Source organism: Thermobia domestica, chromosome 1 (assembly GCF_964235325.1).
Source record: "Thermobia domestica chromosome 1, izTheDome1.hap1.1, whole genome shotgun sequence".
In the NCBI taxonomy this organism is placed as follows: Eukaryota; Metazoa; Arthropoda; class Insecta; order Zygentoma; family Lepismatidae; genus Thermobia; species Thermobia domestica.
The window spans coordinates 192,173,571-192,186,280 of NC_137454.1; the positions used below are offsets into that span (position 1 = coordinate 192,173,571).

The following is a 12,710-nucleotide window of genomic DNA, read 5'->3' on the forward strand; positions in this document are numbered from 1 at the left end:
AAAGTTTATGTTCGTCATAGATGTAGCATGTTTCAATTTCAACGTGAATAAAACACATTGAATTATAGCATGGAAATAAATTTTGTGTCGAACTAGTATAAATAAAATTTTGTTTTCAAACAATCAAAGAGGTTACCATTTTCTACTCTTTTCCGAAGATTTATCTGTTCCGAACATCCAGCATTGATTTCATCTCTTCCGGATATGACGTAATTTGCATAGATAGAATGAATACGCTAAGAGCTCAAACGGATCATCGTGTCACTCGGTTGATGTTGGTTAGGTTATAGACTACCATTGGGTCAAGGATTCAAATCCGTAGTGACCCGGTAATTCGACTGAGACTCGCTAATCCAGAGGATAAAAAAGAGATTTTACTTATTCCCTTGCGTTTAAACAGTATTTCTGTCGGAAATGACCAGGACTGGAGATATCCACAAAGCACGAAAAACATGACGCCAAAGTTCCCAGTTTATTAGATTCTCCAGACCAGGTATATCGGTCTTTTGCTCCGTTTTAACGTTGTAACATGAAGTGCGTGTTTATGTGAGAGGGAGAGAAGTGAAAGATGCAAAGACAGGATAGGGAAACGTCAAGAAAGAGAGAGAGAGAGAGAGGGGACAAATATAAATATGAAACATACTTATCATTGCAATGTATGATGTAGAACGCACACACTGTTTACTGGAAGTATCGCCAGTGTTACCTTGTAAGTTATCCATCAGAAGCTGAATCTCTGTTTGCAGCCATTATTTTATGCGAAAAAATCATATTACCTGATGAGGAATCGATCCAATGTTTTCCATTAGGAAGTCTAACACGTCACCACTACACCACCGATTGCTTTAGCCGAACTTCGTTTAACAAATGGTGTAGTGTTTCTTTCTGAGAACGATAACACGAAAAGTGTATACTACAGATCAATGATGTCTTTGGAATGTCCCGCTAATTCCATTGCTCTTTCCTAACTAACATTCGTAAATCGGTTCTATCATGATACAAGTGTTTGCTTCCACATTCTTATGTATTGCTTGTCCAGTATGATAAGTCGATTCTTCATAATCACTTTAAAAGAAAACCTTTGGCGTGAACAGGATTTGAAGCTATGTTAGATAGCTGTATTATTCATAAGGCCATTACGTTACCTTTACACTATCATTCCACGTGAAAATAGAAGCCAAATATTACTTACTTTAGCCCTGATCTTGGAACGAACCGGCTTCTTTCTGTAACGTTATTTGCACCAAGGTGCACAAACAGAATTCATTTATTCGACGACTAGAGAGAAATTAGTGTCCACTAATAAAAGAAACATACAATCCAGGAAAAATTACAGAAATAAAACATGTTTTGCAGTAATTTCGCCGTGCAAGTTCAAAAGTACGCAAATAATGATGATAATAATAATAAAAAAATATATGTTCACATTCACAGTATAGTTGTCTATTATTATTGTTATTATTATTATTATTATTATTATTATTATTATTATTATTATTATTATTAGCATCAATTAGCCGCTTCTTTGGGTTAAGTTGAGAAAAAAATAGTAATATGTTCCGTTACTCAGTCACTGTTTGGTATTGCTGAAGCGCTCTTTAATATCGGTCATTTTCTATGAGTTTTATATATCCCCTTCCCATCCCTATGTTGTGAGGCACAGCATCTGCCGTGTCATTGTTCACCTCAGGGAGCCAGAACACTATGAATTCGACTCTGATATTGGTTATTTCGATCATTTTTATGTCTCCCCCTCCTCCAAGTTGAGGGACTGAATTTGGATTTAAATTGCATCAGATGTGTCACTGTTAAAACAGCGACTCCAGAAATTATATATTCGCCACTAATACCGGTCATTGTTAATTCTTTTTTAAATGACGCTCCCTCTTCCCATCTCTTAAGTTACACCGTCAAATTGATATGAGAGAAACCACCTCAGATTTGAGCTTCATCTAGGTTGAAAATTTGATCGAGATTGGTTTGGTGGTTCAAGAGTCATTAAGTTATATATATATATACGAGGGTTGGGGCAAAAGTCATGGCAACTATTTTTTTCTTGAAGATACCAGTCCGGTTGGAAAATGTGACATATAGAGACGAAAGGACAAGGGTTAACTACATGTGTGGACAATGAATAACACTGGAATATCATAACACACTAATTTATTACGGTAGTATACAGGGCAATATGGCCTTCACGGAGCAAAAGAATGACAACACAGTACGCAAACAGTTGACATGACAAACCTGGGCCTAAAGACCCTCAAAGTAGTCCCCTGCTACTTGCACCACACGCTGCCAACGATGTGGGAGGCGCTGAATACCATCCACCTCAGCATTTACCGCACCATGTGTGAATCGGGTCACCTGTTCACGCACAGCATTAGCAAAATCCTCGCGTGTGGCAAACCGCCTACCGCGTAGCGGTTCCTTACTGTGCGGTCACTGTTCTGCCATGTGGTACAAAGTGGCAAACAATGACACCCCTGACGTCATACGCGACGATCGCCATCAATTTGACTGGGGAAAGTTTCTGACGGAGCTTCAGCCTCCTTGGTGATCCAGCATGTCACGACTCCGCGGACTGACGTTTCAGTTCTGGTTCGTATGCCCTGGCCCAAAATTCATCGATGGCGATTATTCGTGACAAGAATTGCGTCCTGTTGCCAGCGTGCAAGGTGGTCGGAGCATATTGCATAGCGCATCCACCTTTGAACTTCCGTTAGTGCATGCGGTACCCATCACGATGCGATTTTGCGTAGTATCAGCTCATTACGCAATATCCTCTGGACGGCGCATTTCTCGATGCCACTTGCCTCCGCCAACTCCAGTAGCGTCCATCGTCTGTCTTCATCCAGGAGCTGCTCGATGACGGCACGTGCCACGTCGGTCCGCACACTGACAGGTCGTCCCGAACGTTGCTCATCACTGGTTGACACACGTCCTTGCTGAAACTTTCCTACCCACCGTGCTACTGTCCGGTATGATAGGGCATTATTCCCAAGGACTTCCACTAATTCACTGTAACATTCCATCGCATTTCTCCCTCGAAGAACGGCTATTTTGATGTAAGCGCGTTGCTCAACACGGCTTACTTCCATCTCGCACGACACTCACCAACTGACTGATTTCGCAGCCCTCGCTGAACTACTGCCAGCTATCACAGAGCCATGTGTTGTGCTCCATATACATTATGTCTGCAGAACTTCCACACGACGCATAGAAGTTTGTCATCCGCTCACGTATTTGCAAGATAAAAAATAGTTGCCATGACTTTTGCCCCAACCCTCGTATATATATATATATATATATATATATATATATATATATATATATATATATATATATATATATATATATATATCCCTCTCCCATTCCCCTCCCCAAGTTCTCGCATGAAAGTGAAATGATAAAAATCATCTCAGCCCCGAACCTCAATTATGTTAAAATTTTGATCGATATTGATCCTTTGTTTCACGAGTTATCAGGTTTTATTTATTCTTTTTAACTCCTTCCTCCCTCAACCCTAAGTTATATCGTCAAAGTAAATAGATAAATACCATCTTAGGCCCGAACTTCATTTATGTTGAAAATTCAATCGAGATCGGTCGGGTGGCTCAATAGTGACGAAGTCACAAAGACAGTCACTTTCATTTTCATTTTTTTAAGATATACTGTATCTACCTCTCTCCGGCCTGTACGTTGCACCGTCAAACTGAAATGATAAAAGTCGTCCCAGATCCAAACCTTAACAATGTTGAAATTTTGATAGAGATCGGTCCGGTGGTTCAAGAGTTATTACGTTTTATTCATTTTTATATATCAACCTTCCTCCCCTCCTCCTCCCCCTAAGTTCTACCGTTAAAATGAAATGATAAAAAAGCTTCACAGGTCCGAACCTTATCAATGTTGAAAATTTTATCTAGATCAGTCGGGTGGTTCAAGAGATTACGAGCCACAAATAGTTACTTTCAATTTTATAATATAGGTTATTATTATTATTATTATTATTATTATTATTATTATTATTATTATCATTATTATTATTATTATTATTATTATTATTATTATTATTATTATTATTATTATTATTACTTCCGTACTTTTAAACTTGCACGGCGAAATTACTGCAAAATGTTTTATTTATTTTTTTCCTCGATTGTATATTTTCCCTTTATTACTGGGCACTAATTTCTCTCTAGGCCGTCGAATAAATGAATTTGGTTTGTGCACCTTGGTGCAAATAACGTTACAGGAAGAAGTCGGTTTGTACCAAAGATCAGGGCTAAAGTAAGTAATATTTGGCTTCTAATTTCACGTGGAATGATAGTGTAGGGGTAACATAATGGCCTTATGAATAATACAGCTATCTAACATAGCTTCAAATCCTGTTCACGCCAAAGGTTTTCTTTTAAAGTGATTATGAAGAATCGACTTATCATACTGGACAAGCAATACATAAGAATGTGGAAGCAAACACTTGTATCATAATAAAAACAATTTACGAATGTTAGTTGGGAAAGGGCAATGGAATTATCAGGACATTCCAAAGACATCATTGACCCGTAGTATACAATTTTCGTGTTATCGTTCTCAGAAAGAAACACTACACCATTTGTTAAACGAAATTCGGCTAAAACAATCGGTGGTGTAGTGGTGACGTGTTAGACTTTCTAATGGAAAACATTGGATCGATTCCCCATCAGGTAATATGATTTTTTCGCATAAAATAATGGCTGCAAACAGAGATTCAGCTTCTGATGGATAACTTACAAGGTAACACTGGCGATACTTCCAGTAAACAGTGTGTGCGTTCTACATCATACACTGCAATGATAAGTATGTTTCATATTTATATTTGTCCCCTCTCTCTCTCTCTCTCTTTCTTGACGTTTCCCTATCCTGTCTTTGCATCTTTCACTTCTCTCCCTCTCACATAAACATGCACTTCATGTTACAACGTTAAAACGGAGCAAAAGACTGATATACCTGGTCTGGAGAATCTAATTAACTGGAAACTTTGGCGTCATGTTTTTCGTGCTTTGCGGATATCTCCAGTCCTGGTTATCTCCGACAGAAATACTGTTTAAACGCAAGGGAATAAGTAAAATCTCTTTTTTATCCTCTGGATTAGCGAGTCTCAGTCGAATTACCGGGTCACTACGGATTTGAATCCTTGACTCAATGGTAGTCTATAACCTAACCAACATCAACCGAGTGACACGATGATCCGTTTGAGCTCTTAGCGTATTCATTCTATCTATGCAAATTACGTCATATCCGGAAGAGATGAAATCAATGCTGGATGTTCGGAACAGATAAATCTTCGGAAAAGAGTAGAAAATGGTAACCTCTTTGATTGTTTGAAAACAAAATTTTATTTATACTAGTTCGACACAAAATTTATTTCCATGCTATAATTCAATGTGTTTTATTCACGTTGAAATTGAAACATGCTACATCTATGACGAACATAAACTTTTCCTTTCGAACATTTGTAACTTTTCATTACGATACAGTTTGGACTTTTAACATAGGGTATTTCTGATAGAAATTTAGTAGTAAAATAGCACTCTTCAATTTTCTCTTTCTTTCTTTTTCTTTTCGGTTTTTTTGTTTGTTCATTTTGCATTAATAATCTGAAATTGAGGATATGATCAACGCTATCTACTGTGTATATTAGAATGAATTTTGGATCAGTACGTCCAATGAACGCTACCAAATTTGCAAACGAACCACGCGGAAACAAAGCATGTGTGTTAAACTTTTGACATTATCCTAGATGTGTCTCGGAGATCTACAGTTCTACTTGAAATTGAGCATGCTATCCATGATGAAAGTGATATAATGAATGTTTAAAGCATCCTCTATATATTCGATTACTTCTGAAACATGTAAAAGAAAATCTTTCTATATTACTGTTGGATTTCTGGAAACGGAACTTTATAATGTTAGGTTCTTTTCTTACTACGTTTGAATTCCACAGTTTTATGTGTTCTCCCTGTTCTTTTTCTTCTTCTCTCCTCTTCTCCTTCTCCCTCTCCCTCTCTCTCTCCCCTACTGTCTCTGCCTCGTTTCTGAACCTCTGTGTAATAGACATTTATTGGTTTCAATTTTTCATTGTGTGTGTTTCAGTTTCTCCCTACATCAACTTATAAATCGTTTCGTCTCCTTCTTGTTATTTCATTTTATCGAAACTATTACATGTGTAGTTTGAAATTAGAATTGCGTTCATGTTGTTAGCTAATTTTAGTATGGGAGAGAAGAAAGAAGGAGAGAGAGAGAGGAGGTATATTTACCTGACACGATTATGAGATAAGACGGTGTATATTGGGTGGCCTAACTGCACGGCGTTAGCTGTCGCAATTCTTTTGATGCGGAGTGTACTATGTAATTATGAAGGAAAAATGTCCCATATTATTCAAATCGAGTGTTGTATTTTTTTAAATATAAGAACTCTAATCTTGCATGGTGGTCTGTGCACATACCAATTGGTTCAGATTCAAGTCTCGCTCATTTGTTCGAAGGCTAGGTTAATAGTAGATCCCATTCTTTATTACCTAGGTGTTGCATATGGACCCAAAAATTCAAACTCAATTATTTTGTTTCCATCTGAACAAATCGACAGGAAGATGTTTGAGCTAAGAAATGGAAGAACCATAATAACTATCACCATTATTCATTCTCAAAAAATCGCAATTTTTCAGCCTCATTAATACCTATTTGATGCAGAGTATCTGGACCAATGTTGACCTTTCTTAACTGCATGGTAATAGGCTTAAAATACATGGGGACTAAATGTTAACAAGTATATAAACATTTTCTTGTAGCTGGTTGAGAGTGGTAAAATATCTTTTGGAAACTGTATCATTCCCTTTCTGAGTTAAAGACTCAATTGCACACTGCTTCCACTTCTTAGAAATTTCGTGTTATTATTATTATTATTATTATTATTATTATTATTATTATTATTATTATTATTATTATTATTATTATTATTATTATTATTATTATTATTATCTATACTCTCACAAGGTCAAGTTGCTTTTGCTTAGATTACTTTGCATGACATTAAAGAAATTATTATTAATTATGAGGAAGAGAACTTAAGTGTAGGAGATGGTGCGTAAAATTTACCGTAAATATTTTTGTATCCGCATATTTTCTTGTATGTTTGCAGGCTATGGCAATATTTCTGTATAGAAGTCAAAGGAAGTTGCGGATAATAACTATAGAACTTTTACTAGTTTTTCTTCTATTCTTTTATATGACATATACACTGACTGTACAAATGTAATAACGCTGTAGGAAGATCAGAAACTATGAGATGCTCAATATTTGGTGAGCATAAAACTCATACTTCTTGTGGGGTCGCGGTGGCTCAGTGGTAGAGCATTCACCTCTGACGTTTGAAGAGTTTCATGGTCCAGGTCCGAACACTATCTTCATTAAAATTTCATGAAATTTAAACCGGGAAAGTATAGTCCGTTTAACAAGAAAAGAATGTTCAAAACCTTTGCAAATATGTCGAAGTTACGTGTGGACATATACATACATTCAAGTCAGTTAATTACGGTTTTGGCAATATACCCGTTGAGGTGTTTACGATCTAGCTTCAAAGACTCACATTATGTTTTGATGCAATTTAACATTACGTTCCTGATGTGTGAACATACCCATAACAACACAATATGATAAACTAGTACATATGTATACTAGCTGAAATCCCCATTTTTCGCACAGTGAAAATTTTGTTCCCAAATGAAAAGTGTTTGAACTACTACTCCCCTTAGGATATCCATTTCAGTGAAAGTGTAATGATAACAATTCATAATGTCATCCATTCCATTCAATCCACACACTTCACCCCTCATGCCAATGGGGGCTAAGTTGGACTTAAAATGCATCGGGAATGCCACTATTGCAGATTAACAAAAAAATACCTCTATGTCTTCTATCAAAATAATTGGGTGACCCCAATATACACAGGGTGGACAATTTATTTTGATACGCCTTTGTAATTTTTAAACTAATGATTTAAAACCGCTGAAATTTTATACCATGCGAATATCGGCATGAGGACATTGTTTAGTATACTCTATGGTCTACAAAGATAGTAGTGTTTCCAACCCAACATAAAGCTTTATTTTTTCGAACGGCAGTAAGTCAGGATATTACATATTTCAAATCTATACATACACACACACACACACACACACACATATATATATATATATATATATATATATATATATATATATATATATTAAACGAAACATTATTCAGTGTTGCAAACTAAGGACGCTATAGTATAAAAATTTTCAAATTTTGATGGCCAATACAGCAAATGCAAATGTAACAGACGAGGAAATATACATCCAAAGAACTTTAGTGTCTATTACCATGATTATGATGTGACGAATTTCGAATGAATAGGGACAAAGTTACAAGGGATTGAAAATTTGACTTTTTTCAAAAGCCTTTATTTCGAAAACCTGCATAGATAGGTACCCCCAACCAATTGCATAGATGGTTTTCATTAGATATGAGTATTACGATGCAGTTTATAGCAATTTGATATCTTATACCATGCAGAATGTAGGGTAAATACTATTAAAGTTTGCAACACTGTTTAATATGACTTCCAAAACTCTTTGTAATTACAGCTGCCAAAAAGTATTGTTCTTGTAATGTTATAGAAGCAAAGTAAACAAAAATTGTTTTTAAAAGTTCTCACAAATACGCCATTCTAACCAATATATCAACATTTTACATTTTTTCCAATAACTTACGAATGGTTTGACATATGAAATTGCTGTAAACGGAATTATAATATTTATGACTATTGAAAACCATGCATGTAATTGGATGTGAACTTATCTTAACACTATTTCGAAATAAAGTCCTTTGAAAAAAATAGTTTTCAGTCTTTGCAACTTTGCTTCTACAAGTACTTGCTCGAAATACATCATATGATGGTTGCGGCATTCGACATTAAGAGGCCTTATCATTGCGAAATTAAAATACCGCTAATTTTACAGTAATTATCTGATATCTTCAGATAAATAAAAGATAATCAAAATATGGAACAAGATCGCCCTAGACAATATTATTTTGCATGAGGTACCGTTATCACGAGTCCTCTAGTAGCTTTCCGTTTGCAGCCACTTAAAAGCGCGAAAATAAATGCCGATTTTCTAAATGGCTGGAAATCGAAAGCATGATATCGGTTTCTCATGTAAAATAATATTGTCTAGGGTGATCTTGTTCCACATCTCGATTATCTTTTATCTATTTGAAGATATCACAAAATTACTGTAAAATATTAGCGGTATTTTAATTTCGCCGTGATGGGACCTCTTAAGGTATTTTGAATGTGCATTACGCCGTCTGTGTCATTTACATTATACTGTTGTAGAACTCTCCAAAATTTAGTTGATCTTGGATATTTGTGACACTGTAGCACCCTTAGTTTTCAACAATACATAATAAGTATGATATTATAAGTTTTCGTTTTACATGCAGATTTGAAATATATAACATGACGTTGTGCTAATTGAAAACTACAACTTTATGTTTGGTTCACAACACTGTTAACCTTGCGGTATCACAGAGTATGCAAAAAGATTTCCCTTGCCAATATTTGCACGGTACAAACTTCCAGAATTGTTTGCCTACTAATTTAGAAGTCACAAAATCATTCACACTATAATATATACTTGTGTGTGTGGCGAGCTCCTCCCCTCCGATGCGTTCCTAGCTACGCCATTGATGTCAAGGGAGCCTGAGATGTAGATACGCTTACGAATTCAATCAAAATATAATTTAGAAGAAAGATAATCTTAAATATGCCACTTACTTAAACAGAGAACCAGATTATTCGCGCTGTTCCAAACCATGGTGGCGGCTGAACTCTAAGATGTACGTCAACCGAAAGATGATTGAAGGCTGTGTCAGATACGAAAAGGAAAAAAAAGCTCCAGGTTGCTCCAGTAAGTATTCAAAGTACGAGTGACGCGAACTGAAGAAGACACTTCCATACAGGATATTGCGGTGTAGTGAACTTGGCATTCTGTAAGCCGTACTTCCCCTCAAAAGCATTACACATTCAAGGTCACAGTAACTAAGCAAACAAGTAACCAGTAGCAAGAAAAAAGAAAAGGTCCGGTGTATATGATGACGTTTATTGTGATGCAAGAGACTGGAAGAAAAGTCAATTATGAAAAAAGAATACTCGTGCTTTAATCATTCGCCATTCTTTCCTCAAGTGACAAGGCAACATGACCAAAAAAAGTAGGCCAAAGGGGAATAACGTACGAAGAAAAGAAAGACAGGAATACTTAATGTAAATGCAGGTCATTTGACTACACGTGGCAAAAGGTGAATATTGGCGATCTGTTAAAAAACCTTGAAAATTAAAGACTTAATTTTCCGTGTCATTTAGTACTAATATCACTAAATATTTTAATTATGTTTAAGTTATGGTCTTTGTTTAATTGTGTCCATGAACAAATGGACAATCACAACTGTCTCCTTCGCACTCTCAATGTTAAAAATTTTTATTGTAATTGTTCTTTCTAACAGTAGTGGCTTTAGAATTCTACAACAGGGAAATCACATCGGTAAAAGTGACTGTATACACGCCCTTCTCCCTATCGCAAAATCATTCCCTGGCTTTGGAGCCTCCAGCGATATTTTACTTTAAAGGTACTCTTTTAAATTCTGATATTAGGACTTCTTCTCGGATAATATTATTATTTCAAGTTTGAGAAATGAACGCACTGCTCTCGCAGTTGTTACAGTAATGGTTAGAAACAACATCAAAGCTGTATAGCTGTTCCTGGAAAACTGGATAAACGAAGTTATTTTTCACTATTAGAATTGAAACTAGTTTATTTATTGTTGCCACTTTAGAGATCTCATTAGTAAGTGCCGATCACGTAGTTAAAATTACCAGCGAATCTTTGATGTATATACGTATATTAGGGAACTCACAAACTTTATGAAGAAGATCAGTGTCACTGGGATTTTGTAGTGGTTTGGGTTCTTGTACGCTAATACTTCGATATCAGTACACTTAAACTATTGAAATTACATTCTATTTGACTTGCATCTGAAAAAGAAGAAAGAAAGAAAAATAAATCATTTACGCGAAAGAAGCCTTGAGAAATTCCGCCGTAGTAAATTTCGTTACAATACTCCTACTTTTGTAAAATATATTCTAATGGGCCTTATACAGAGTTATTCTGACGCTTGATTAGTGTCATACTAAAGAGTTCGACCAACATATGTTTCCTACAGTAGTCAAGGGGGAGGGGATGTTTGCTTCACATCATGCACTAACTCCTATAATTCGGGATTGAAATTTGTAAGAGAGAAAAAGAGAGGATTACTCATTTCAACAAAGCACATCATCACTAGGTTAGTTCGGATTCAAAGTGGAGTGATAAAGTGATGAGAATAATTAATTGAAAAAAGAAGAAACTTTCGCTTGCTTCTTGTTCAATGCAAAGCACCAATAGTCACTGCCATTGAAGCAAGTGTAACGAAACTTTTACCAATCGACTCGATCGGAATTTGTGTGTTTTTTGTCCGTTTGTTCCATAATAACCCCCGGAAAACTTACCCAATTTTAATGAAACTTTGTGTTTTCTTTCTACTCGCACAAATAACCCCATTGTTTAAGGTTGCAATCTACGGAGAATAAGAGCAAATGAGATAAAAACTGCCACATACTGTAAATTTGAACATATAAATGCAAGCCAATTTTCAATATAGTATAAACCACGTAAATATTATTTGATTATAACAAACATAGTCGATAGTTTCTTTAGAGCATTATGATTATCTCAACAGCTAGGAGATACAGTATTATCTGCCAAGAATGAAAGGGTAAATTCACCTCACTCCCATTTCATAAAAATGTTCGATTATTCCATTTTGGTGTAATTAGTCATATATTCTCTTGAGAATTCACAATCATCCCCTCTGCATAGAGTTACAATCTGTAAAGAATAAAGTAGTGGATTTAGCCGAAGCCCGTATCAACAGGGGGCCGGGTCCCCTCTAAATTTTTACTACCCGTCCTAAAATTATCACGGTAGGCTTACAAATGAACTATAATATGGTGATGAATTATGTTTGGATCGTACCCCCACCCCAAACTTCTACTGCCCCCTACACTTTTGGGTTGCTACGGGCCTGATTTAGCTCCGCCTTATTTCTTAAAGTTCCACGATAACTTTCGTAAAATTCATTCTGATTTGATGCAGTATTGTTTATATTTTCTTTGATTCTCTTCCGTAAAGCAGTGTGCGCGGAGAATTAAAATTAGCCAGGAATGAGCGGAGAATTTACTTGCCTAATGTGAAATGGATTACTCCGTCCCCCGTTCGATTGAAAAATATGGTCAACAAAGTATTTCGTAAACAAAAATTAGTTTCCATGGAATAATACTCAAAATTATTGAGATTTCATAATTATTCCCATTACTTGGATTTAAAATTATTCGAGAACGATTATGGTATATCAATTTGTAGAAGTTTTCACATAAGTTTAAGTTAGTCAACTATAAGAACTCAAGTAAACCTTCTTCCAGTCATTTACAAGAAACGTTCCACGATAACTTTTGTTAAAAAGAAATAGATTTTGGTCGAATATGATCTATTTCTTTTCGAGGACATCCAATCGTCTCAATTGCTCCAGGTTGA

At 35.8% G+C, this 12,710-nt stretch overlaps 1 protein-coding gene across 1 annotated transcript in view; it reads right to left on the reverse strand.

Annotated features, from left to right (window-relative positions):
* LOC145692340 (uncharacterized) overlaps positions 1–10,109 on the reverse strand; it is a 31,160-nt gene extending 21,051 nt beyond the window's left edge. Inside the window, exon 1 of the mRNA XM_081767644.1 lies at positions 9,860–10,109. Within this exon, the coding sequence (XP_081623770.1) occupies positions 9,860–9,899 (40 nt within the window). The 5' untranslated portion in view covers positions 9,900–10,109. The remainder of the gene's footprint in view (positions 1–9,859) is intronic.
* Positions 10,110–12,710: the final 2,601 nt, after the last annotated feature.